Source organism: Anas acuta, chromosome 3 (genome assembly GCF_963932015.1).
Source record: "Anas acuta chromosome 3, bAnaAcu1.1, whole genome shotgun sequence".
Classification (NCBI taxonomy): domain Eukaryota; kingdom Metazoa; phylum Chordata; class Aves; order Anseriformes; family Anatidae; genus Anas; species Anas acuta.
In genome coordinates this window covers 102,509,407-102,535,597 of record NC_088981.1, presented here as the reverse complement: position 1 = coordinate 102,535,597, position 26,191 = coordinate 102,509,407, and the positions used below count along the sequence as shown (strand labels likewise).

At 37.0% G+C, this 26,191-nt stretch overlaps 2 protein-coding genes across 7 annotated transcripts; one reads left to right on the top strand and one right to left on the bottom strand.

The window, feature by feature from the left end:
* Positions 1-827: 827 nt before the first annotated feature.
* On the bottom strand, positions 828-19,961 carry CPSF3 (cleavage and polyadenylation specific factor 3). Its single transcript, XM_068678554.1, has 18 exons — positions 19,830-19,961; positions 19,089-19,152; positions 18,294-18,391; positions 17,495-17,623; positions 16,364-16,541; positions 15,229-15,318; positions 14,091-14,241; positions 11,680-11,855; positions 11,182-11,340; positions 10,321-10,467; positions 9,556-9,708; positions 7,567-7,675; positions 6,724-6,822; positions 5,587-5,681; positions 4,988-5,075; positions 3,000-3,069; positions 2,313-2,409; positions 828-1,139 (listed from the first exon to the last, which is right to left on the bottom strand). Exons 1-18 carry the CDS (start codon positions 19,898-19,900, stop codon positions 1,038-1,040), a joined length of 2,076 nt encoding a protein of 691 aa, XP_068534655.1. The 5' UTR covers positions 19,901-19,961; the 3' UTR covers positions 828-1,037.
* Positions 19,894-26,165, top strand: ITGB1BP1 (integrin subunit beta 1 binding protein 1). 6 transcript variants are annotated; one of them, XM_068678564.1, is made up of 8 exons: positions 19,988-20,005; positions 20,734-20,834; positions 21,197-21,352; positions 21,640-21,718; positions 22,443-22,579; positions 23,535-23,599; positions 25,407-25,556; positions 25,782-26,165. In XM_068678564.1, exons 6-8 carry the CDS (start codon positions 23,552-23,554, stop codon positions 25,851-25,853), a joined length of 270 nt encoding a protein of 89 aa, XP_068534665.1. In that variant the 5' UTR covers positions 19,988-20,005; positions 20,734-20,834; positions 21,197-21,352; positions 21,640-21,718; positions 22,443-22,579; positions 23,535-23,551; the 3' UTR covers positions 25,854-26,165. The 6 variants fall into 6 exon arrangements, with proteins under 6 accessions (XP_068534662.1, XP_068534658.1, XP_068534659.1 ...); XM_068678563.1 differs by having other exon boundaries at positions 23,511-23,599; XM_068678562.1 differs by having other exon boundaries at positions 19,989-20,005; positions 23,507-23,599.
* The last annotated feature ends 26 nt before the right edge of the window (positions 26,166-26,191 follow it).

Genomic DNA, 26,191 nt, shown 5'->3' with positions numbered 1-26,191 from the left:
ATTTTGAAATAAGATTTTTACCTCTGCCAAAGAGAGAATTCCTTTTTAACACAATGCTGTTATCACCTTAAAAAGGCTTCATACTCATACTTGGCTAACCAAAGATACACAATGCAGAGTGGAAAGCTGACACACACATACCTACTTCACTAATAGCGCTGTAAAAATTATCAGGTCCCACATTAACTAGCTAGTAGAAAAATTATGTGTACCAGAGAAAATCTGTTCTTTCAACATGATTTGCTGTCTGACAACCATCCCAGCTAACTCAGAGTATCACATTTATGTTTGAAATTCCCTACACCCTACAGATTCCAATAGCCTCTTTCATTTTGGTCCAGAAGCATTGTTTCACTAGTGCTGAGTTACAGGACCATCACCAGGAGCAGATGCATGCTGACTGTCTGAGAAAGTGACAGGACCATTTGCACTTCAGGCTGTTACCAGGTCACAAGCACTGACTTCTGTTGAAGCTTCTGTTGTTCATCCAGCACAGTCAATGGCAATGTTTTAAAACATGCACGGTTTTAAAACTGCAGATAATCTCACTATGCAAACCTGGATTCCATTTGGAATGTGTTCAAGCCCCCTTGATTTCAAGCAGATACAAGCATGCAGGTAAAAGCTTCCCTGACAGGAACAAAATCATATCAAAGTTTGATTCTGCAAACTCTAACCATCCAGTTTATCCTGCAAGTATTAATCAATCTCCAAAAATGTGAAACTCTTTCTGTAATTCAACATTTAGAAGGCATGTCAGTCCACACCATGTTAGTAATTTTTTCTTATTTGTTGTATGTGCATGTAAGAAAAAAGGAGCATATGCATACTTTGCCTAATTTTATTGTGATCTTTATGTACAAATATAGTTGCTATAATGTTGCTCACCCATTATTTGAAATAACTTAGCAGTTTCACAGTCACAGAATTGATGCGTTTGTCTTACCGAAGAAAAAAGTTTATTTATTTTTAAAAAAGAGTCCAAATAAATTTGAACATTAAAAGTTTTTCTTGCGTGTCCTAGATATCTACAGAGGTCAGTGTACTGGGCTGAGGGCATCATAGAGCCTCTGCGCAGCGAGTTCCACCATTTCACGAAGGGAGTCATCATCTTCGCTTCCTGGCTCACAGTCAACTGTCTGGGAATAAAAAAAGAAGTAAGTTAGGAAAATTAGCACTTCATATTCCTTTTCAGAATATCAGGAATGGTGATAAGGGGAAAGGAAAGAGTAGCTATGCGAATTAAAACTAAAGTTCTTTAGAGTTTTCAGTGGTGCTATTTTTAAATGGTCCACCACCATGTAGAAGAGTTCAGTGAAGACTTATTGAAGTCTTGCTACAGAACAAGAAAATTAATTTCATGTTTTGTTAGTCATTTGCTTCAAAACTACTGTGTGAAATGCCTCAAGTTCCATAGATTGCATTTGATTCAAAATCAAATAAAACCACACAATGTTCAGTCCTTGCAGATTTAATTTTATCTGTGAATTCATCCCCATTGTATTAGGTTAATATTGTGAAATGTGGGGATTCAGAGATACTGGTACCAGTACTCCACCTCCACACTGATGTTCCCACACGAGGTAACATTTCCATTACAGTTGAACCCAAACATTATTATTTTATCACTATAACAATTTTAAAAGTATCCACAGAGAAATTATGGATGCCCCATCCAAACATGCAAGTTCCTCAACACTCAAAGTGCCTGCTCTCTCAAAAGCGAGGGGCAGCAATTACATGCTAATATTATTCACAATCCCATGGACTTTCTAAGCACTAAGACAGTAACTTCTCGATTTCTTAGACCATCTTAGGAAGCTACTGTAAGAACACTGGGTTAAGAGTTAACATGGAAAGAAAATCCACATAGCCCATCATTTAGTCAGATCTGTATTAAACAAGTTTTGATTTAACATTAGACAAAAATGAAACCTAATGTTTTGGTTAAGCAGTTTGCACTTTTATCCAATCTATTTATTTTTTCTCTATTGCAAGACCTCTTTTCATCAGTGCTGTATTTTTTTGTGTACTATGTATATATTGAAATGTATCTTGCTTTATTGTTATGAAATGGGCAGGAAATTTTGGGCAGGAACCAACCTTTTCTTCTGCATCTGCAGAACACTTAAAATATTTTTTGCCATCACTAAGAAAAGCACCCAAGAGCTACTCCAGTGGAATATATTACTGCTACCCAGGTTTTTAATATCTTATTAATAAGTACAAAAGGATCAAGATGACCAAAATATTTATTAGCATAATTCCTATTGAACATAGTACAGATAAATAAAGTGCTTCACTGTTCATACCCGAGTATCCAGAGAGACATTTGCAGTCTTTCCATCTACTGTGACACACAGAACAGAGCCATCTTTTGAGCTTACACAGTCTTCTCCAAACATATCCCTAAAACAAAGGCCAATACACGTAAGACATGGACAAACAGCAAACTTTTGTGTTCTTTCCATTAATCTTAGGCTTCCAAAGGCATTTTGACAGCAGAGTATCTCCTTTCAGAAACTATTATTTAACCCACTTAGATAAATCAACAAGTGCTGATCTAAATTATTATGAGAGAGGGTGTCACATAACAATAAATATTTTACTGAAATAAGCCTCATCATAAATAAAGGGAAGGATTCCTTTAAAAGAGATAAGAATTCTACTTAAGTAACAGAACAAACATCAGAATAAGTTCTAAAGACATGATCTCAAATGTTTTTTTATAGGCATTCATAGCATAATTAAAAACCATTTCTGGAAGAAATAGCTGGGTCCTGAATTCAAAATTTCAATGATGCTGAGGACTTTTTTTTTTTTTTAACAGTACCTCTGCCTTTACTTAATTCCTGGCCTTCACAGAAATTTAACTAATGTTAATTTGGATAGGCTATTTTAAAATAATTCTATCTTTAAACACGTAAACAGTCAGAAAATATTATATTCACATGATTAACAGCGATCACTTTCATTTAGAAAAATGTATGTGAACTTACTGAAGCATGATCTCCATTCTCTTGCTGTACAAATCCATATCTACTTTTTTAGAAATTTTCTGCACGGCAGCTGAAAAGAAAAAGTCATCTTACTTTCGCAGACATTTGCTGAGAGGTAAAATTGGCTAATTGAAACAACCTAGTTCCTCTCAAGAAAAATAATCTAAAAGCTATGCAAAACACATGCATTTAGACAATTTATAAAGAAAATGTATTTAAAGAAAAGATGGAAAAGTCAAGGAAGTGCTCAACTTCCATTTATGTTCCCTGTACTTAACACATTTTAGAATAGTAAACTTTGCAAGTCTAATACTCACTTTTTAATTCTCTTTCTTTTAATTGTTTACACTTATTACTTTTCACATTTCCTTTATTTAAAAGTGAAAGTAATCCATTTTCATCACTTGTATATAATCCCTCCACTTTCTCTACCTGTAGGAAAATACGGCATCATGGAGTCCAGGAGCATACAGAGAACACCAAGTAAAACTGGAGAGCTAATGTGAGTAGCAGTAATAAGCAAAGACATTCCAGGAATGTGTTCCAACATACAGAGGTTGGAATAAAAATATTGATACTTGTTTTACACTTCATTTCAAAATCAACACTACCAACTTGTATAGATAAAGTAGAAAAGTCAAGCCAAGTCAGATATTACCATAAGAATTTTTTTAAAAATTACAAAACAAATTATTTTTATTTTCAGTCATATAAAGAAAGAAAAAAATAAAGAAGCTAAAGTACCATCCAAAAATGAAATGTATATTTTTGATTTGTTTCTGTAGATCAGAACATGAGGGCATGGCTAGAAATGCTGACAAGAAGATACATGCTAAAAATAATCACAACCAAGATATGAAAATTACACTCTAAATTTGCTTAGATCAAGTGAACTGTATAACCTTTATGCAAAAATAGTGAAAGAACTGCTTTCACACTGCTGTGTGAATTTCTCAACTCAGGAGAAAGAATTTTTAACAGATTTATTGAGACAGGCGTGAGACTAAACACTTAACGCCGTACGAATACTTTTGTATAACACCCAATGAATATAATTTTGAATTCTGCTTGCCTGACTTCATCCAAATCCGAAGTAAATAACTCTCTAAGATGTATACTCAACTGCCACTTACTTCACAAGGAGAGCAAGGGTACACAAATGCAGAATTTAATATTCTTTGTAAGATCTTTTTAAATAATAATGTATATTGCAAGTAATGGCTTAAAAAGTGATTTTAAACCTTATATGATCATTTTTTTAAAAAGTATTTTATTTTGATAAATGGATTATCACTGTCTTGCCCAGCTGCCAAAATTTATTCTCCATGTCATAGAAGGGATGCCAACCCAATATTCAATACCCACTCCAGATTCTTAGCATAGTGTCATACATATTCAAAAAAACAAAACAGTGGAACAAAAAAATATAAACTGTTATCACTGGTAATCCCAACAAAATTCCTCTAATTCTTGAATAGCAAAGCAAAACTTGGTATCTGATGATACTACCACTATCCCTGTAATACCACGTGGTTACAGGGTCTTAGTAAGTTTAATTGTGAAATTAGTCAGACTTTTTATAGCATAACCTATCTATCTCTTTCTGTTGTATGGTCACTGGAATACTACTCATGGATGGTAACCATAACTTTTGAATAAGAAACTGAAATATTTCAATGTCTATCAGGAATTATGCAGTTTAAATAGTTTATATACAAAAAAAGAAACAAAGAGTAAGGTTGCATTTCCCATAGTCAGCTATACATGTAAGTTGATGTATAAAAGAAAAGTTTCAACACACGAATGTGTTACAAATAAAGAAAGTCAAGTTGTAATTCTGTATTTAAGTAGCAAAAATCTGAAGAAGTTTCATAATGAGATGAAGGACAATAATGGAAAATCAATTACAAGGCATGACATCCCTTTAGCTTGATATCAAAAATTAAGAAGAAAGCCTCAGTTAAATAAACATACACTAAACTTACTACCTTTCTGTATTTTAGGATTTGACTGAACTTCCAGTATCACTGTTGTCACGGTGTCTGCATACATATCATTAGCAGGATTTGCCACCCACTGGAAGATAACAAATATATATATATAATTTAAGCATATTATTTGGGCTGAATGAATAATGCAACACAAAAACAACGTTCATGGCATTCTTTTATTTTTTCCCTGAATTCTAGCTTAAAATTACTCTCATACATTTATTATTTTTAACTACTTGTAGCTTGATATATTCTAGTAACCTCCCATGAAACATTCAGGCCGCTGAATGTTTCTGAACACATTTATGAAATAGTTATTAATTAACACAACTAGGGGCTGTAGGGAAAGGAGAGAACACCATCTGACCTAATTTCCAATTATTATTTGCTGAATAAAAAAGGACATTGAATCTACCATTAGAATTTTGAACTACTGAAAAAAAAAAAAAAAGAAACTTGCCAAGTGAAACAACATGCATCAACCCAGGGCCATAACTCAAGGGAAACTTTACTTAAAACATTTAATCCTGCATGGCATCAATATGACACTATTCTACAGAAAAGAGACTATTTGTTTCTTCCCCACCAGTGCCTACCTCGAGGACTACCATGCCTGGTTCTTGGATCACGGTAATATTTTTGAAAACCTTTAGGGCTGGTTTTTGTTGGATTTCTATTTCTTCTACATCACCTAAGAAGAAGCAACAAATGGTTAGCAAGAATAAAATTATACTCAGAACAGGACCAAATTTACCTGCATAAGAAAACAAGTCATTTCGAGGATGAGAGGGGCTGTCTGTTATTATCACAGCAGTTCACAATCCATTTCTAAGCCTGGAGTGCTTACTCTCTTCCCTTACCGGGTAACATCGTTATTATTATTATTTTTTTTTTAATGTAATATCGGCCATTTTACTTGTTTTGGATTCTTACATTTGACTGCCTGAGTACACTGACCTGAGTGCACCAACCAGCTCCTGCTCTACCCTTAAAGAATAACCCATTATTTACACAAGTATACAGCGTGATTCAAAAGCATTTTTGTGTGAGGTAGTGTTCATGAGACCTGAACACCAACTGAATACAGGTTCTCTCTTCACTGGTGATATGAATTTGACTCTGTCACTAGGTGACTGCCACGAAAAGAAGAATCCTGAGCTTCAAATCTCGGAAAGCATCCTAGAAAGTGTGCGTGCCTTTATTGAACTAGGACTGGAGTTGCCTCTGTGCTTTAAGAAAGCTAGACAGAGGCACTGGGGATCACACTAGTAGCAGATTTAAACAGCTTCTGGCTCAGAAAATCGCCAAGAAGACTAGATTCATCCCTCATGGGGAGGGACAAAAGAGGCTGTATGACACAGTTTTGTTAATTAGATGTCAATAATCATTCTATTTTGGGGTCGAAGACAAAAAATCATTTAATAAATTTTTCATCAGAGTATTCACTTTGGGGGTTGATTGGAAACAAAAACCATCTGAAACTCTATACTGTTAGATGCTCGTGATTTTGTATTTCAGCTACAGCAGGCTCTCTATAGAGGGTTAGCCATGCTCATGAACTAGATCTGGCAGAAGCTTCATAATCTAATAAAAGTTTTAAAATATAAAACAAATCGTGACACTTCAGTTACTGGCAGAGCAAAGAAATTTCCACTCAGAAGTTCCCTGGGGACTGTAAGTTCTTTTAAAAATTGACCACCATAAATCACAAACATTTCTTCCCAAATACGCACCAGTAAGCTTTTGTAGCTGGTAATAAAGGAGATTGAAAGGGCCGGTATATGGAATAGCTTGTGTCTGTGTTACAGTGCTCATAGCCAAGTCTGTGTAATCTGAAAGATTTTTTAGAAGAATGTATTAAAAATGAGCTTTTTAAAACTGCTTCCTAAAAAAACTAAAGTTGTCGCTATAGTGAAATAATTCCAAATAATCACCAAAACATTTAAGAAAGAGGATTGAAAAGGGCAGTTTGTAGAGCATATCGTGAGACTGTGAGATAAATACACCCTTTGCAGTTAAGGAACCAGCAAAAGCTTTTTATCATATGCATTACAGGCAATGAACTAGGACAGCAGAATTGCTTTCCCCTAACTCTTACTACTGCATTTAATTACTCTTCTGTTTTGAGAATAAATCAATTTATATTGCAACATACAGCATAGGAGAAATATGCAGTACTTTCACAGTATCCTGGTTTTTATGCTAAGAATTAATGACATTTTAGAAACGAGCAGGACAACTGACCAAGGTGCACTTCTGCTCTTACTGGTACCTATGATACATATTCAAACATAGGAAGAAGTTTTAAGTAGGAGAAAACAATTTTGCTGCTCCACTTTCAGAGAAAGGACAGAAAAGATCTTAAACTTCAGAGGACAATGAATTGAATGCCTTCTCACTTCAACAGTTTAGTACCTTAGGCAAAACTAAGCTGAAGTAAAACTAAGGTGTCCACTAATTACTTATCCAACACAAAAATAACAGGAAAAATAAACAGTGCTGTATGTGTTTTAATGACAGAAGAAGGATATAGTTAATTTCAATTGCCCACTAAGCACATCACTCTCTTTACTTACTGGAGAGGTCACATGGAGAAAGGATATGATAGTTAAAATTTCTTTTAACTAGGATTCCAGAAATTCTCTGTCCTTGTTCTGGCTTCTTATCTGCTAAAGAGCCCATCACCTGGGAAGAAAAAATGCATGTAGTGCAACAAAGCAACCTGAAGTTTTCATAGCTTCAAGTTAACCGCGGAGATGAAATGTAGGTTCCTCAGAAAAAAAACAAGCATGGTGTAGAATTAATCTGAAAATAAAGGAAGGTCAGCATAAACACGGACAACAAACATGTAACACAATAAAATGTTGGTCACGTAACTAACTCCCAGAAATAGCCAGGTGTCCTAATTTTCAATAACGCTTCCTAGTTTTCACACAAACTGTGAGATGAGCACTGTTACCTAGTGAGAAGAAATGCCGTTCTAATCTTTACAGATGTCTAGGAAAAACCTAGAATTTTTTCACCCTGAGGTAGCTGAACACCAGAGCACGCTGCCCAGAAAGGCTATGTAGACATTGGAGACCTTTAAAATGGGACTGCACAGGGCTCTAAGCTTGGTCCTGCTTTGACAAGAAAGTTGGACTCCCTCAGGAGGACTGAAAAGGCTCAAATCTAAGTTTATGAATACAGATCTCACAAACAGAAAAGAGGAATTGCACTGTACAGAATTTTTTATCACAGAACTCCGGGGAAGAGCCGATTTCTTTTTAGCACAGCGCTCCAGCCAGCATGGTAGCTACCTGTGCAAGCCAGCGCATTGCACCCTGCTCCAAAGATGTCATTAGTAGACAATTAACACCTTGATCCTTCATCTTAGGGTTGTGCTGGAGTTCAGATCTATAATAACAAGTCCCCGTTATCTACAAGTAACTCCACTGCACAAAGCAGTCATGCACTATGTTCCAGTTCTACTTCTAGGCTAATAAGTACTTGATAAATTACACTGTGACATTTTGCCTGTCGGTAACACCAGTGCCATTTTTGGCATTGATTCTATAAGGAGTTAAGATTAGGTCCTTATTAAATACCAGTTAATCCTTTTCAATCACTTTTCCTTCCAACTTATGTACCATGAGAAAACTGATGTTAAATTCAGTTGAGTCTAATAGAAGTTGGCTGTTAGGGACTAGTCATCAAAAAAGGGTCGTCTTTGAAGGATCTAAACCAGATTCTGATTAGAAGCAGAATGTAGTTCAATTAATATAGATTTCTCTACAATTTCTTGTACATATTAGCTTCTACTTATTTCAGTATTTAGATTTTGTTGTTATATTTAAAGGTTGTATTACAAAATATTGTCATAGTAGTTTAAATGCATTACATTTATTGCTACTAAGAACACATGCATATAAACTTGTAAAATATTGTCTTTTAGCTGCTTTAAAAAAAATAATTTTACAAAATACACCACACAGTCATGGCTACAAACTTTCTTCTGCCAGACAATCCTTTTTACAAGGATTTTATTTTACAAGCTGTCTCACTGATTAAAGTATCTAGAGACAGCATTTCTAAATGTCTGATTACAGTCAAGCATGTAATTATTTAATTCAGCCAAAGCAATTATTCTCTTCTAGTACGTATGGATGGAATGGGTGTTTGACAGCGTCTTCCTGAAATGTAAATGAAATCTATTACATTATTTATGCACAGAATTCAGCGCTCTAACATGACTGGAATTGATATTCTTTGTTGGGAGAAAATTGAGGACTGCTGTTTTGGATCATACAGCAAATGGATTGGGATGATGGGACTGAAAGCACTAGCAGATTTGTCGATAGCAGCATAGATTTAGGTTAGCAAAAATGAAAAAAATCAACTCTCTCCCCACAAAACTAAAACAAAAACCAGCCAGTAACATTCACACAATGAGTTCCTGTTAAACACATGCAATACAAAAGCAATTTAAATTAGGGTCTTGAAAGAATTTTAAGAATTTTAAAGAATTTAGTTTTTAATCCAGAGAAAAATACTGTTGTACAGATAAGAAAATACTAATTTTATACCTTGGCAAGTTTTTCTCCTCTGAAGTTTAATGTCACAGCTTCGGTGTTCCTAGGATTATGAACTTCTATATGAACTTCATCGTTATCCTCATATTCCCGTATCAATGCTGCTTTCAACCTGGCCATTTCATTCTGCTCACCATGAACTAAAATCTGTAAGAAAGACAATTTTCCTTTTAACATAAGGTATTTGCCCAACCAGACATGTTTAGCAAGCAAATTATCTAAAACTGCCATCCTGTACTTAATCTTTGTGAAAATGTGCATTTCGTGATGCCATAATATACGTAGAATAATTGAACTAATGTTTCACACAGTTCTATGCTTGTGTTTGAATTCTGTACATTATTCAAAGGCACAATACCTCAACACTATATGTAGAAAAATACAAGCAAGTAAGTAGAATGCATTATATAGATTTCATTTAATTTTTGTACATGAACACACTGTTATGTTATGAAAGGAAGCATTAACTTCAGTTCAACCATGAAAGTTAGCCTTGTGTTTTTGTGTTTGCATGTAGATAAATATATACATATACAAATAAATGTACAATTCCCAGATATTCCTACATACAGTCAAGAGCATGTTCATCTTTACTTCACTAAGGTAACACAGTGAAAAAAGGCAAAGTCTTCACCTTTTATTACTCAAAGGATAGGGATGCTGGCTACTGCTAGACACCAATCGCAGCCTTGATGACTCAAGGCTGTGAACTGGTTTGATGAATCCCACTCTGGAGAAATGGGCAGCATGTATACTAACCACATGTGGAGGTTTCAGGGCCCGGATAAACTCACTAGTTTGTTGATAATCTGTGTGAGCAGAGAAAGAAATGTAATCCACAGACATCTTCAGGGGGAGTTTTTGCCCTGACATAGTTGTGATCTCTTCGGGTTCAGACATGATGTGCTAGAAAAAAAAAGAGCACTTCTTTAAATAAAAAATTAAAAGCCTCCTGCAGATACTACAAAACTAAAGCTTTACATTTCAAGTATCAAAGAAATAATATCGACAGACAAGTTAAATGTGAAGAAGTGAAAATAAATCCTCAAAATGTCACAAAACAAACAGTCAAAAATTAAAAAAAAAACATGCACAAAACACAAATTTCATCTTTTACATGCCCAGCAGATCTGGCAGTTCATTCTTCTTCCACATACATCTCTCTAAAATTTACATGGAAATTATAACAACTGGCTGATTTCTATCTCTAAAGGCAAAGCTAAACATTCTGGTTGCCCTTAGCTGCTAGAATTGGGAAGGAAGGATTTCCTTCTCTACAAGCAGACAGCGGCACAACATGCACAAGGCATGATCTGCTAGATTTAATGCTGACTCCTCTAGCACTGGGGCTAGGGCTCCCCCTCTCAAAGATCTAAGCATGGAGAAAAGTATCAGTCCTTCTCTCTCATGACAAGTTAACTGCTCCTAGAACAGCTCATTCTCTGGAACATCACTGGAAATGACCATATGCAAATTTTCTGTATATTTCATTAGCAAAGTGCAGTTAACAGCAATCTTCTCCCTAAATCCAAATAAACACACCTCCTGTTGGCCAATTCTTTTTAAATGCAACATGCCTGCTAGTTTGCATTAAGAATTTGTGGTGTGCTAACAACTCACCTTAGCAAGTGTTCCTTCAACACAGTACCCGGCTATAATCACTCCATTCCTCTTATCTGTGCACCAGCTCTCAAACAGCTCTCTGGATAAGCCACTCTGCATCATACCTGGGGAAGCCATCACCACACTCGGGCCGATATCATCAAAATGATCCATACTCTAAGTGGAAAACAGCAGCAGCAGCAGTTACCATAATCCTTCAACAACACAGAAGTAGAGCCCTACATTCACAGATTACACAGCATCCTCATAATAAAGGGTTTTCATAGGAAAACTCCTCCTCCTAATGCCCATAAGGGGCAAATTATAAGCATACAGATCAATATTGGAAGAAAAGTTGGGATGTAAGCTCCCCTCATCCAGCCCTCTAAACAATGGGAGAGCAGAAAATTCAGATATAAACCTGTAACTATTAATCTGTTAGGATACTACACATGCAAACTATTCAGCAAATATGAACTCCTCCATCATTCTTCCTCTATTATAAGACAACCGTACCTTCAGGTTACTAATATGCTTGAAAACAAAGGGATTGTTGATGTTGATTTGCTTGCGGATTTTGTCATTCATGGCATTGACATATGTCTGATAAACTGCCATGCACTTCTTGGCCAAAGAGGAGGCATAGTAAATAGGGATATCGTGGAGTTCTGGGTGATTTTGCCAGTATTCATCTGAAAAAAAAAAAAAACAACAAACAAACCTACATATCAAACAGCTCACAAACACAGCATTAGCCCCAAAATGCATACTTCTCAGGGGTGTTTATACTTTTTGTAAAGCAGATTTAGCAATGTTTTTATCATTTTTATTACAGAAAATCACAATCACGGTCTGTTTTTTTCACCTGGCCTACTGGAGAAGAAAAAGCAATCATCAACTACAAATGTAGGTAACTCTGCTACAAACAAATGGACAAGAAAGAGATGAACTTCAAATATTTTTGGCCAACCCCAGTCAATCACCAGTTTCAGCCACAAGGTATAAGAATATGTGGTACTACACAGCACTAAATTTACTTTTACAACAAAATATGTTCTACCACACCACTGCAAGAAAGCTTAAATATCTCTGACAAATATAAGTTATATATCTGACAGGCAGAGACATCTGCACATAGATGGGTTTGTGGGAATTTACTATATCAAAGTTCTGTAAAACAAATCCAGGGAGTTCAAGGAGTGAAGGGATTACCCAGTTACACGCCTGGCTTCCTATATTATCACCAACAGTTACATTTTACAAGCTTAACTGAAACAAAAACAGGAAAAAAAATCCTCCACTTATTTTTATCATGATGACAGTAGTGATGACCTTCATGAAGAAGAGATCTGAATGCAGATACGCAAGCATAACTCATTTTCTCACTTGGGTACAGCTCTGCTAATATAAAACATATTTATATTGCAAAACTGCAGAACAATCACCCAAAAGAGTAGTATGCTCTTTTGGCTGTATTTGTACATTAAATGATACAGCTTTAACTTAACAGCTTTGGTCTGCAGACCAAGTTTTCAGAGTACGTCAGAACAGCTCTCTGCCATGAATATCTTAATAAGCTCAAACGTAAAAGTGAAACGATGGCCAACAGTAGGATTTACTCTATTATCAAGAGACTGCACCCATCATCATACATCTCTGTATCATAACACAGTATCTTATTTTTTGCCAGACACATGTGGAAGGAATACAAACACAGAAGCCTGCGGGTTCAGTTGTGTAGGCATGTGAGATGCAATTTTATTTTCTACCTAATTAAGCATCCAATTGTGTGTCTAGCTTTAGTAGATGTACTTCCAAGCTTTCCTTTAGAATGGCACTTTAATATCTACACACAGCAAGGAAAGACCAACAAATTCCAAACTAATGGCTACATGAGGTTTCAAATGTTCAGCTTTTACCTCTTTTCTTAAAAATAAAAAAATACCTTGATCGTTAAGAATAATCCTACTATACAACATGGACTACTACACTATGCCTAGATCCAAATTTCTTATTAACATTTGAATAAACCAATAACACATTTTGAAAACAAATACCAGCTTTTCACGTTGATCTAAACTTAAATGGAAAGTAAGAAAAAAAAATCAAGTATTGTAGGTAACATTTTAGATTTAACACCTCTAAAAATAAGCATTTTAAGTTTGAGGTAGTTATCTTTTGATTCTGACAGCAATTGCACAAGAAAAAGTCTAGTTAAAGATCATAGTACAAATTGTGCTAAAAGGAAGCACAGAAGCCTAGAAATACTTTAAAAGTTGTTGTATTTGAAGTGCCTTACAACAACTATTTCTATCTTTTATGTGAAGTAGCTTATTATGACCACGTATAATTTTTCCCCTCCATTTTGCTCTTCTTAACAAACCCTAATTTGCTTTCCCATTGTGGTTAACACTTTAGAAATGCTAGAAGTGCCTGTGGTTATGGTCTTCTCAGCTTTTCCTAAAAAGATTTCACGCAGGTTTGTGAATTAAAGGGCAAAAATAGTAAAATTTTGGAAGAAAGCATACCTCTTTTTAGCAAAGCTTTTGAAATAGAACAGTCATGTTTTGATTACTAACTTTGCAATCTAAGGTAATATTTTGCATTTGCTGAAATCCCAGTTCAACAGGATTTGAAGGTTGAGCACGTATTACTGTGGAATTACCTGTTCCTTTCTAGGTCTCCTTTCTACCTCACGCAGCCAAGCTGCCTGTCCTATAAACACATTTTGAAAAGGCTTCTTGGGTGGTTGATTTTTATTTTTAATTTTACATTTGAACAAACAATATTACATATTCTCAAGTAGTTAGCGTACTGAAAAATTGCTGAGATTATGTTTTAAAAATTCATATACTGGAAAAACTGCACGTGAAAACATTCTCCTTTTTTATTTGCCTTTTATTAAGAGAAATTGGAAAGATACATACCTAAAATTAAAAGTAGCTCTTGAGCTCGACCCAGGGCAAACACAGGAATAAGACCTCTACCTCCTCTGTTTACAATGTCATGAACAGTATTGCAGAATCTTGCCTCTCGTTCTTCTCTTTTCTCATGAATATGAGTACCATAGGTGGACTCCTATGTACAGAAAAACACGGTATTAAAAGCACTGACACAGACTAATTTCTGATCTTCTCTAAATCCAATATATAATAATAATCCAATATAATAAATCCAGTGTTTTCAGAAAAACACTGGTGTTACCGTGCAGAAACAGAACTTTCATCTTACCGTTAAGGACTTCCATTTTTGTGTCATTACATCACATGCACTAAGTTTTCAGCTTTATAATATGTTGGGGCAGAATGGGGAGGGGAAAGAAGGGAAAAATCAACCACGTACAACTCCAAATTCCCATAACCACCTCCTCCACCAAGATAAATAACCTTCCCCCCAAGCTCCTACCAGCAATTTGGAAAGAGATCCTTTAAAAATTAAAAATAATAAAAAAAATTTTGATGCTCCTTTTAAGAGGTTTCAATTTTACCACATTTTCCTAACTGAAAATGCTGCCACTTCTTTGATGAACAGGTTATTACATTAACATGGCTCACTAGTGGTACATGTTTAGAAACACCTAATCTAAAATACAGGAATTACATAAAATACAAGATTCTGATGTGATTTAAAATATAATAATTATCATTTACAGAAAACAGTCAGACAGGACACAACAAATGAAATATTTTCAGCATTACTCTAGAAAATCCCACCGGTCCTTTTGAAATAAAACATTTACGTTAGGATTTATTAAAGAAAAAGATCAGTCTACATTGAAGTTTGTACCATACATCTAGGAAACACAAGCTGAAACTTGGTAAATTGCTTGAAAAGACACGGCTAGAGGCTTATGAAAAGTTATCAGAGGCTTATGAAACATTATCAGAATAATTATAAAATGAAAATTAGATGTTAAGACTCTTTAATAGAACTCTTTAATTGAACACCAGTCACATACTACCATTAAACTTTCACTGTCTTTCTCATGCCGTTTCAGTTCTAATTTACTGATACCCCTGTACATACGTAATTACTAATATAAAGAAATAATTTTGCAACACTTACAATGATAAGAATATCAGGCTTAATATTGGGAATCTCAGCTGCCATCAGATGTCTGTCTTCCTGTCTTGAGAAATCACCTGTATACAAAAGCTGAGAGACACAAAGAGAAGCAGTTACATCTAAAAAATAAAAATAAAAGCATATATTTTAACTACAATAAGTAAAGGTATTTCAGGCAGTACCTTAATTACAACAAAACTAGGTTAAAAAAAATATATATATACATACTAATTTGGTATATAAAGGTGCCATTTTCAGCACTTTTCATATATGCACTTGCCATTTAAAGTACAAACTGACATGAAAAACTACACTAGGTAATACCTGAAAAAAACAAAGTAGATAAATTGGCATTTGCACATCAGAATGCAAATACAAGGAATAACCACTATTTTTTTAATTCTTTCTAAAAAATTCTGATGCTTACAAAAAGCCTGTAGTCAAACAGATTTTCAAAACACAATGATCATGTTATACCAAGAAGTTTTTAAAATTTATTAACTCTGGAATTCTCAAGCATTATAAACCACAAAGTCCTGCCAGAGAGCAAGCCTTGGGGCCTCTCTTCCCTCTTCAAGGCTTTTCTTTGGTGGTGATTATCCTACTGAACTCCAATTCATGAGATTAGTTTTGCATACCTGGCATTGACACAGAGCTGCCTATGATTATAGATAATTTATTTAATCTCTCTCTGTCTACAAGTAACAGGTACTTTCTTAGGTACTTTAGCATTAGAGTGCTTTTGATAAAGGCCATTTACGTACCCAGATGGGCAGACACGGTAAATCAGAATTAGAAAAAGCCTCCAGTTTATAGCTTTTACTAAAAGGCAACTTCAGTAAGATTGCCTCAGGTATCAGCAGACCAGCAAGGAAAACCACACATTTACTAATTCCAAGTCTGAGACATAACTCACTCCTGTAAAACCCCAAATTATTACCTGGTTCAATACACAAATGTCACTTGCTCCTTTTAATCAATGAGAAAAGACATGCTCCAAGTCAAGGCTTCCCACCTGCATGCCCAAGCCTGCCTGACAGCTCCAACCATAGCAGTGAGGCTTGGTGGACAATAATACTTAATGATTACATTAGAATTCAGGCCTGATTTCAACTGTGTAGCAAAAAGAAAATACCTTCACACCAGCTATTTCAATCATAAACATGGCTGCTCCCAGAACGTGGCCTGCGTGGTAGCACCAGAATTTGATTCCTGCCACCTCTTTCACTTCATGGAAGTTGATGGTTTCAATCTTGTCCATGCTTTCTTCAAGGTCTGTTTCTGTATACAGCATGTCATCTGCTGATATATTACTGGAAAAATGAAATGGCTAAATATCAGCTAGTTTTACCAGCTTAGATTATACAGCAGTTGAAAAAAAACGTTCCTGGATTTTTCACCATTGAGAATAAGACTCCCGTTCAGAAATGGCATGCTTCCATGGCATTAGACACATTTCTAAATTACAAATTAAGTCCAGGAACTCTAATATAGTTCACCTCAGTAGAGTTAACATGTCTCTTTAAAGGCCATGTTATAACAGTCTTTGCAGTTTAGGATCTGCTCTGCATATATCAGTCCTCAAAAACCAAAGCAACCCCAACCACTTTTCCCATTTGCCTAGAATAAACAAGTTACAAAAGGATTGTTTATCAGACTTCTGACCCAAATCTGCTGAGCTGAGATAAGCTCAGGACCACTGCATTCACATAGTAAAGATGTGCTCAAGACATGTTAATGGACAAAGGGGGAGAAAAAAAAATTAAAAAATAAATAAATAAAAAAAAACATTCAAATAGCAGCACTCTTTGTACCTTTTTGCCTAGATCTAATACTTAATTTGACCTTGTCCTGAAGAGTGTGTTATATCTTTAGGGGCTTAAAATTCACTACTTCTGCAAAGCTTAAGAAAAAAGATACTGTCATTAAATAAGATCAAATAAGAGCAATTAACTAAGAGGGAGAGAATGGGTAAAGAAAAACAGATGGGAGTAGAGGAAAGAGACACTAATAGATTCAAGGTCCAAATAAGGCAAATGAAAAGAATAAGAGGGAACAAGGTAAAATTTTATTTTGATTGATAGGAAATTATTTTAGAGACACAGTATCCCTGAGGCAGTAAGATGATTCATTATTTCTAATCTTGCTACTAGTGGCAATGCCCAGGTTCATCCAGCCATGTTCGGCAGTTTCACCTTAAGTTTCCCATTGGGTATACAGGGGAAATAAATCAGCAGTTAAAGAGAAAACCAACAGGACAGCTCACCTGACTTTGACATAGTCTGAAAGAAGCCATCTGTAAATAGCTTTTGTGGCATGAGTCATAAACGTCCTTCCTTTAAAACTTGTTTTCTGCAAAAACCATGGTAAAGCTCCACAGTGATCTAAATGGAAACTTAAAATAGACAGATGAATCCCATTAATATGTTACCTGTACACAACGCTACCATATAATTCACTACTTTACCATATTGACATAACATCATGAAAATTGTCAACCTCATTGTTAACTTTGCTGGTCTATATCCTGTACATCAGAAACTGGAAACACAACTGAGAAAAGGTAAGAGTAACCCAGGAAATTTGCCATTAACTGTGAAGATTTTGCCCATACAATTTTAGAACTGACTTTTTTTTTTTTTTAATTTACACAGAAATTTAGAGTGGTAAAAAGTAATTAAAACATGAACTTTAAATAAATTTATTTGGTCACACTTCTAATTTGACATATTCTAAGGAATTACTTTTGAGATACGGGCAAAACAAACATTTAAAAGTTTGCATAAGTATCTAAGAACCTTTTTCATACAGAGCCAATAAAACAAAACAAAACACAACAACAACAAACAATAATTTTCAGAAGTCTTTTAGTAGCAAATTCATTCTAGAAGCTGTCACAATGGTCAAAAGTGACTGAACAGCCTTTATTTAAAAAAAGTTAGAAACTAAAATTTTGCCATGCCACTACCATCTATGTAACACCTAATTTCAGCCTCTCAACCTACAAGTCTGAGTGCGGCTGAGACCATGACCTCAGCGTATTTGTTCTTCTAGGTGCAACTTACTGACTAATTAGGAGGAGATCAATCTCAGCAGGGTCTATCAAATCTATGTAAGGAAGAGCATCCATTCCTTCCAGTCCAGGGTGGATGCCACAATCAAGCTGAAAAAAAAGGAAAAAAAAAAAAAGTTAATGCTGACTGAAAATGGAAAGGATCTCTGCAGGTCACCTGGTCCAACCCGCCCCCTCTAACAAAACACATTAAAAAAACCTCTTCCATTCTGACCTAAAATATAATTACAAGAAATTAGTAATTAGAATTTAGCATTACTCAGAAAAAAACACTGCTTTTAGTATAGGATACCACATCTAGGGTGTCTCTCTGGATGATTTAGCTCCATGGGTGATCACCTTTTAAAAGGCTCCATTCTTTGTATATAATTTTGTACCTATGCAAGCTTTTATCCACCCTTCAGCACTACCTGAATATACAGAACTGGTATCCATAAGATATTTTAGTTAAGTGTCTGAGAAGACACCTGAAAAGGGGGAAAAGACCGTGTATGTGTTTACACACGGCTGCTTACACACACCTGCAGCCTTAGGTTCCAGTGAAACCTAACAAACACAGATTTCAGAACTCATACTTCAGACACCCACATTCTGTTGGGGATATGGATTTATTTTACAGAACAAACCTTGTAGTGCCTGCTATCATATATGCTACATTGTTCAGAAAGCTACAAAACCTGCCTCTTCTGGCTGACTTCAGGGAAGAACTGGATTTAACCTGTAACATCTTTTCGTGACCTAAAGTACTGTGACGAGAGTGTGACAAATCCATTCATGAAGCGATTACCATTATTTTTCTTCCTTTAAACTCCAGAATAATGCATGATCTTCCTACTTCTTGGCCAGCACCTCTGCAAAAGGACATCAGTGTTACCGAGACTCAAACAACACACAGCCTATACAGGTGCCTTTTGGGGGATCACTCTTCTGTGCTGAAATAACGACTGCAGAGTACGTTTAAGCTCAGACACTTAAAGTATCTCAGCAGCTAGACTTATCTCAGAGGAAATTATAGAGTATTTAATACTGCAGGAGGAAAAAGATCCCTAGTTTGGGGAAATGATTTTGGCCCCCTTGTGTTTACTGCACAGCTGTCTGTCTCAACGCTGAGATGCGTAACACATGGAAAAGCTGCTGCAAGAACAAACTACTGGGGACAAACTATTCTTGGGACGGTGCCGGGGAACACCTTGTATTGGCATCTTTAGCAGAGGAAAAAATATTTATATATATAACGAGTTAAAGCCCACAGAAAGGCTCGCTGTTGAAGCATAAAGGGTAGAGGGATGAGTTGCTTCCAAGCTGCAGGAGGAAGGGATGCAATCCTCCTAGCGTGAGCCAGGTGATATAGGAGGGCCTCCAGGCTCGCTGCCTGTCGGAAAGCGACCAAAACCCGAGAGGGAAACCCCAAAAAGCCCTTTTGGGGCCGGACCCCCCCCGCCTCCCCTCAGGCTGCCTGGAGCCCGACCCGCCAGCGGCGGGGCTCGGCGGGGCTCAGCCCGGCCCGGCTCGGCCCCAGGGCTCTCACAGGGGCCGGATGAGCAGCTGGTCGCTCTCCTCCGCCGGGATCAGGGCCTCGGCTTTCCGCTTCGCCGCCATGGCCGCTCACTCCTCCTCTTCCTCCTCCTCCTCCTCCTCTTCCTCCCGGCCGCCCTTCCCCGGCGGGCGGGGCGCTGCGCGGCGCCGGAGGCGAGGTGAGGCGAGGTGAGGGGGCTGCCAGCGAGAAGGGATTTTTTGGGGGGCTCATAGGGGAAAAAAGGGTTTTGGGGGGCTGCCCGTGTGTCCCCTGAGGCACTAAGCCTGGGGTGACTCTTGCCGCAGCCTTCAGGAGCGCCTCGGGTAGCTGAGGCTGCCCCTGGCAGTGCTGCCCGGGTTGTTCCTCAGGGCTGGGGGCCTCGGCGTTTGTTGGGTTTTAAGTTTGTAACTGAGGTGTAATTTTGGGGTAGGGTTGCATGGGATGCATGTAAGAAGGCAATTAAGCTGTGTTTTAAAGCGATAAAGTCATCTGATGCTTCTGAGTGGGGAAAAACACTTCCAATTTTGTCTCGTTTCTGTGTATCTTCATATTTGTATGTGTGTGTTTATTATATGTGCATATTATGTGAGTATATTTTTACATATCCATATTTATTATATGTGTTATTGATATAAAGTGTATATTTATAGAGATTAAAAAGTCCAGCAGCTCTCGAAGCTAGGCAGCAGCATTTGGGGTGGATCAGAGGAATGGGGAAGTCTGAGCAGAGATCTCGAGGGACTTTTTCCCAGCCACAAATTAAAAACACCAAGAACTTTCCTGCTTACGTTCCTAGAGCTGCTAACTTAGTGATTTCTGGGTTTTGTATGCTTTGGGTACAGTTAGTGTGGTGTTTGCAAGCAGCTCTTTTCCTTGATGATACCAGAGTTTAATTTTTATCTTTCCTGCTACCTAGAGCGTCCTCATTGATCCAATTATGAAAAAATGTTCAGAAAAGGAAAAAAACGACACAGCAGCAGCAGCTCACAAAGCAGTGAGATCAGTACTAAAAGCAAGGTAAGCTGAATTCGGTGTTTGATCTTTATGGCAAAACTTTCACCTGTTATGAGGTGGCTGCTGAGTGGTTCGCTTGCACCGATACTAGGATGTGATTTCATAAAGTACATGTTATAAGGCCCTTGTATTCTAAAGACTGCTTGCTATTTCCACACTGAAGCCCCCAAGAGCTTCTTCTGGCAGCACATACTAAGGTTTGGAAGAAAAAGTGGTACACTTGTTCTCTAGTGATAAATACTGCCTTTAAGAAGGTGCCTGGTGCAAGGCACCGAGAGTGAGTTTGTTCTTCAGTATTAGTTGGTTACTCAGCATCTCTAAAAGCTATTCTTCATTTTAAATAATGTGTTCATTTTGTCTGATAGGTTTTGGAATGATCAGTTGAATATTCTGGATTTTCCAAGGTGCCGTTTCACTCCCCTTGCACCGCTATGTTATTTCAAGCATTGGTGACAAGCATGTAGTTGTCAATTTCTTCAAGTTAAGATGCAGTACCAGAAAAGTCTGGACATAACCTTAAGGTTCATTTTCTCTTCTTCTTTTATTTCCACCTTATTTGAAATATTTGTGGACTTTTAAAGGGCTTCTGCTGAATATATATTGATCTAACCTACAATGAGGCAGAAAGATAACTTCAGGAAGAGCATAGGGTGTTGTTTTTTTTTCTTCCCATTTAACAGCGCTGCTTAGGTAACTGAAATATAAATATTAATTTATTTTAAAAAAAAAAGAGTTGAGGCAGGGCATCTAAAAGTGAATTGCTAGTATGTTCTCAGTAGCTTTCTGATGACGTTTATTTTCTTCTTAGTCTGTAGATTCCAGTCTCGGAGGACTTTCCAGGTCTAGTACTGTGGCTAGTCTAGATACAGACTCCACAAAAAGTTCAGGTATGTAATCAGAGTTTGAGCAGCAATGGATGGAGCAAAACTAACTTTGTATGTATTTATCTATGAGAGCAGAAAATAAAAAAAGTTAAAAGTACATATTTTTAATAATGGAATGAATCTGTTAGCCTGTTGACTTATGCATGCATAACTTCAGGCTTCTGAAGTACTGAGTCATCTAGTATTAAATCATTGTTTTTAAAGTAATGTGTCTAACTAAGAAAAAATCAGTTAGCTGTTCTAGCAGTCTGTTATACAGCACAAATCTGATATAACTTTTTGGGAAGCTGTATTTCATGCTCTTAAAAGCTTACATTTGCACTGAAGCAAGTAAAATAGGAGTTGATTTTACTTGTTCTTGATTACCAGATCACAGTGTATGGTTGATCAAACAGTTCATTTAAAGGTATATTTATATAAAAGTAGAATCACCTTTTCTGTGTTTTCTGACTAAAGTTGTTAACTGCAAATCAGAATTAGTATAAACAAGTCTATATGTTTAATATAAAATTATTGGATTCATATAAAATTATTGTTTTTATTAAGGGCTGTTCTGAATCAACCCAGGCCAGCTCATTAAAGAGAGGTTTTAATATACTGTGATGAGGTGAAGTGTTGGAAAGTCTGCAAAAAATTGAGGAACTGAGTAAGTTAGCCCCACTAACGCTAATTAGAAAAGAATTACTGTTCTTGAGCTCTTCAGGATTGCTGTTTTATTTTGTTGCAGGACAAAGCAATAGTAATTCTGATACATGTGCAGAATTCAGGGTTAAATACGTTGGTGCCATTGAAAAGTTGAAATTTAATGAGAGCAAAAATCTAGAAGGGCCACTGGATTTGATAAACTACATAGATGTTGCCCAGGTAAGTATATTACAAAAGAATACCAACATTGTTAGAACATTCTAAACTTAGATGTATTTTTTTCATGTTATCGTGCAGTCTAACATCTTGCCTTACAAGTTTTATACTTACTAGAATAAAATAGCTTAATTTAAAAAGTATATCCCAGTCACTGTGCTATGATCTCAAAAGCTGTACTCCATTCCCTCCTGTTGTATATTTGGGAAGATGCACCCAAAAGGAGTTGTGAAGAAGCAGACTCAGAGCCAAGATCCTTCTCATGAATTGTTATGGAATGAGCATCCCACCTGAAAGCTGTTGCTTCATTTTCAGCACAATTAGGATTAGAATAGAATAGAATAAAGCAAAGAATATCTCCAAATTTCACCAGTACTACAGAATAAGGTTTCCTGTAGAGGAAAATGTCAGATTCTGCTTACATTTGCTTATGAACCTATGATTAAAGAACCTGAATAATGTTTGGGTCATCCTTGCCGTACTGTTTGCTTGTACGTTTTTTTGTACAAAGGCTGTGACTGGATGTCCTAGTTAGGCAGCTGATGGTTTGTACCCTTACAAGCACAGAATGTCTGTTTATCTGACAGCAGCTTGACACTTCAAGTATCTGAAACTATTTTTACAGCCAAACACAAAAGTGCTGCTAGCGTGGAACTAGGATCACCCAGGGTCAGCGCAGGGTAACAGGGCCAAGCTCCCCACCCACCTCAGCTGACAAATTCCTTTCTGGATTCATGCAGTGCTTCACATAACGTAAAGAGATGGGGCAAATGCAAGAATGTCAGACTTCACACACTAAGATACACACAGGGGTAGTGATGTTGCAAATCCAGCGGACTGAAGTACAAATAAATACGTTTTAGGCTATGTATTTTCATTGTTTGTGTTCTTCTGTCTGCACTAAAGGCTTTTGTTTGTTTCCCTCCAAAGCAAGATGGAAAGTTACCTTTTGTTCCAGGTGAAGAGGAGTTTATAATGGGAGTTTCCAAATACGGCATTAAAGTTTCAACATCTGATCAGTATGTAAGTGATTCACAGCAAACTTTGGGGAGAGTTGAAAAGTGCTTTCTTTTATTTCTCTGCAGATAATCCCAGTGACCAAGATGTCACTTCTGGCCTGAAGCAAGTGTTTTTTTGTTTTGTTTCTTTTTTTTTTTTTAAAAAAAAAAAAAGCTCTCACAGCAGCACCACTTTGTTTCATATCTCCTCAGGGCTCTGTATTTCCCTTGCTGGATTTTTGATGTGAATCCATTCCTTTTGACAGAGAGCATCAGACAAAAAGCAAGAAGGCTTTTATGCTCTGGGCCCGTCTTTCTCCGTGGCTGTTCTGCCATCCTCGCCTGTGGGGAAAGGGACATTACTGGTGCCCAAGACCATAGGTTCCTGGGCCTGAGTTAGTAATTCAATTCCTGTTAGCGTGGAGGAAAAGAAAAATGCATCCTTGAAAAAAGCATCTTGTCTTCCTCTTCAAAGTTGCAGCCTTGTGCTGCCAATCCACGAGTGTGAGCTCACTCCAGCACTAAAACCGTGTAATTACACTTTATTGATCGAGCCCATTTTTTGTTTGCATTGTTTCCTCCATGTGCTTTATGTTCCTTTAGTGCACTTCAGATAGCTGTTTCGCTAAAAATAAAGAGCCGGTCTCTTCCCCAGGGCCCTCCAGTTGCCTGTGTATAACTCTGTGTTGCAGTCATGTGGTTTCCTTCTGGTTGCCCTCAGAGCCCCAGCTACTAAAATACTCAGCCTTACAAAGTCACAACCCATCAACAACCCAGCAATGCCTGATCATAAAAGCCTCAAGTGTGAGAGCGGTGCATAGCGTTGCTCAATAGCTGAATACTCTGAAGAGGGCCTGAAAGGCTCCTTTCAGAAAATAAAACGCTTGTTTCCTAATACCTGGGAGGAAGTACAGCATTTGGTCCTCACACTTCTGTTTTTGCTGTCCTCCTAATTACTTAATTCTCAGTAAGAACACAGGTCACATTATTACTTACCATTCTTTTGTATTCTGATAAAGGTCAAATAGGTATTTTTAAGATTTTTTGTTCATCATTCTCTTTCTTCTGGCTTTGAGCTGAAAGCAAGCACAAGCTGATAAAGCCTTATGTGATTAAGCTAGCTTGAGCTGGCATTTTATTGCATTGCATTCTGTTTTCCAAATCCTGGCTTTTTGCATATGTGCCACTGTTGACATTTAATTTGTCCTTCAGTGTTAGTACACCTAACTCTCTTTCAGACAGTTCCAAGAGGGAAAGGTTATTTTCTCTGCATTCATACGCAGACCTAGAAGCAGTATGACTGGAATAAAGCAGATAAATGTCATCAGTTGGGTTGGAGAGCTTAAGAAGGGCTTTGTAGGGTTGGTCTGCAGAAACCATGTACCAAATGACATCATTGACAAATCTCTGTGTGGAACAGCCAAGCTCGGAAGTGGAACTTGCCAATAAAGCAAGAAGTACACTTCATAAAACTTTCTTCCTCAAAGCAGACCTGCTGCCAGGCAATAAGGTGGCAAGAGGCAGGTTAAGTACAGAGGGTGACTGGGGATAGGTGGGAAGCAAATGTGTGCTTTGGTAATATGGCTAGGAATACAGAGCACATACAAATGCAACTCAAGCAAAAATTAAAGCTAAAATTGTGTTAAATCATTGTGTTAAAAAAAATGAATAAATTCTTAATTAAAAATCTTAGTTATGGTTTTACCAAGGAGTACTTTTCTCCTGTAAATAAACCTGAAGTATTCTTCTGTCAGAGTGGATCAAAATGTGCAGAGGACTGAGACAGCTGTCGCAGTGCTCCACAGTAACTCTCATTTCCTGAACGTTTTCAGGATGTGTTACACAGGCATGCCCTCTATTTAATTGTACGGATGGTCTGCTACGATGACGGGCTGGGAGCAGGGAAGAGTTTACTGGCTTTGAAGACAACAGATGCAGCGTCTGAAGAATGCAGCCTCTGGGTTTATCAGTGCAATAGTTTGGTAAGAGTTTGCTTACAGTCTTTAATTCAGGTATCAGTATTTTCATTTTGAACAACTCTGGCTTGTTCAAAAGAGTTCACTGCAAACAGCTTCCCGCATGCCATTGCAGACCACACAAAATCAAACTACTCCATTTTGCTTCTCTGCTAAACTGCTTTAAGTGAGTTTTGAGAATTTTAGGAGTCCTTCAGCAAGTATTAACGTGCCTGTGTTTATGCACTGCAGGAGCAAGCACAAGCTATTTGCAAAGTGCTATCTACAGCCTTTGATTCAGTTTTAATGTCGGAGAAGTCCTGATTTTCTTCAGCAGCATGTGACCGTGTAGGACAAGAGGCCTTTGTGCGAGGAAGAAACGGGGCTCCTTTGTGATACCACAGACTGGCTGTAGCCACACATAAACTTAGAAAAGACTTGCTGTGCAAAAAAGAGCCATGCAACCTTGTACATGGTACTTTGTCATTCCCCAAACGTGACTTGAAGAAATTACTCCACCTTCAGTTTCCAGGACTACAGACGTTTGTATTTAACATGATATTTTTTTGCTAAATCTGTTTTGTATATTGATGTCAATATTGTAAAAATGTAAAATAAAACTGACACTTGCTTCTATCTTTTTGTCTTAAAACTGGTTTGTT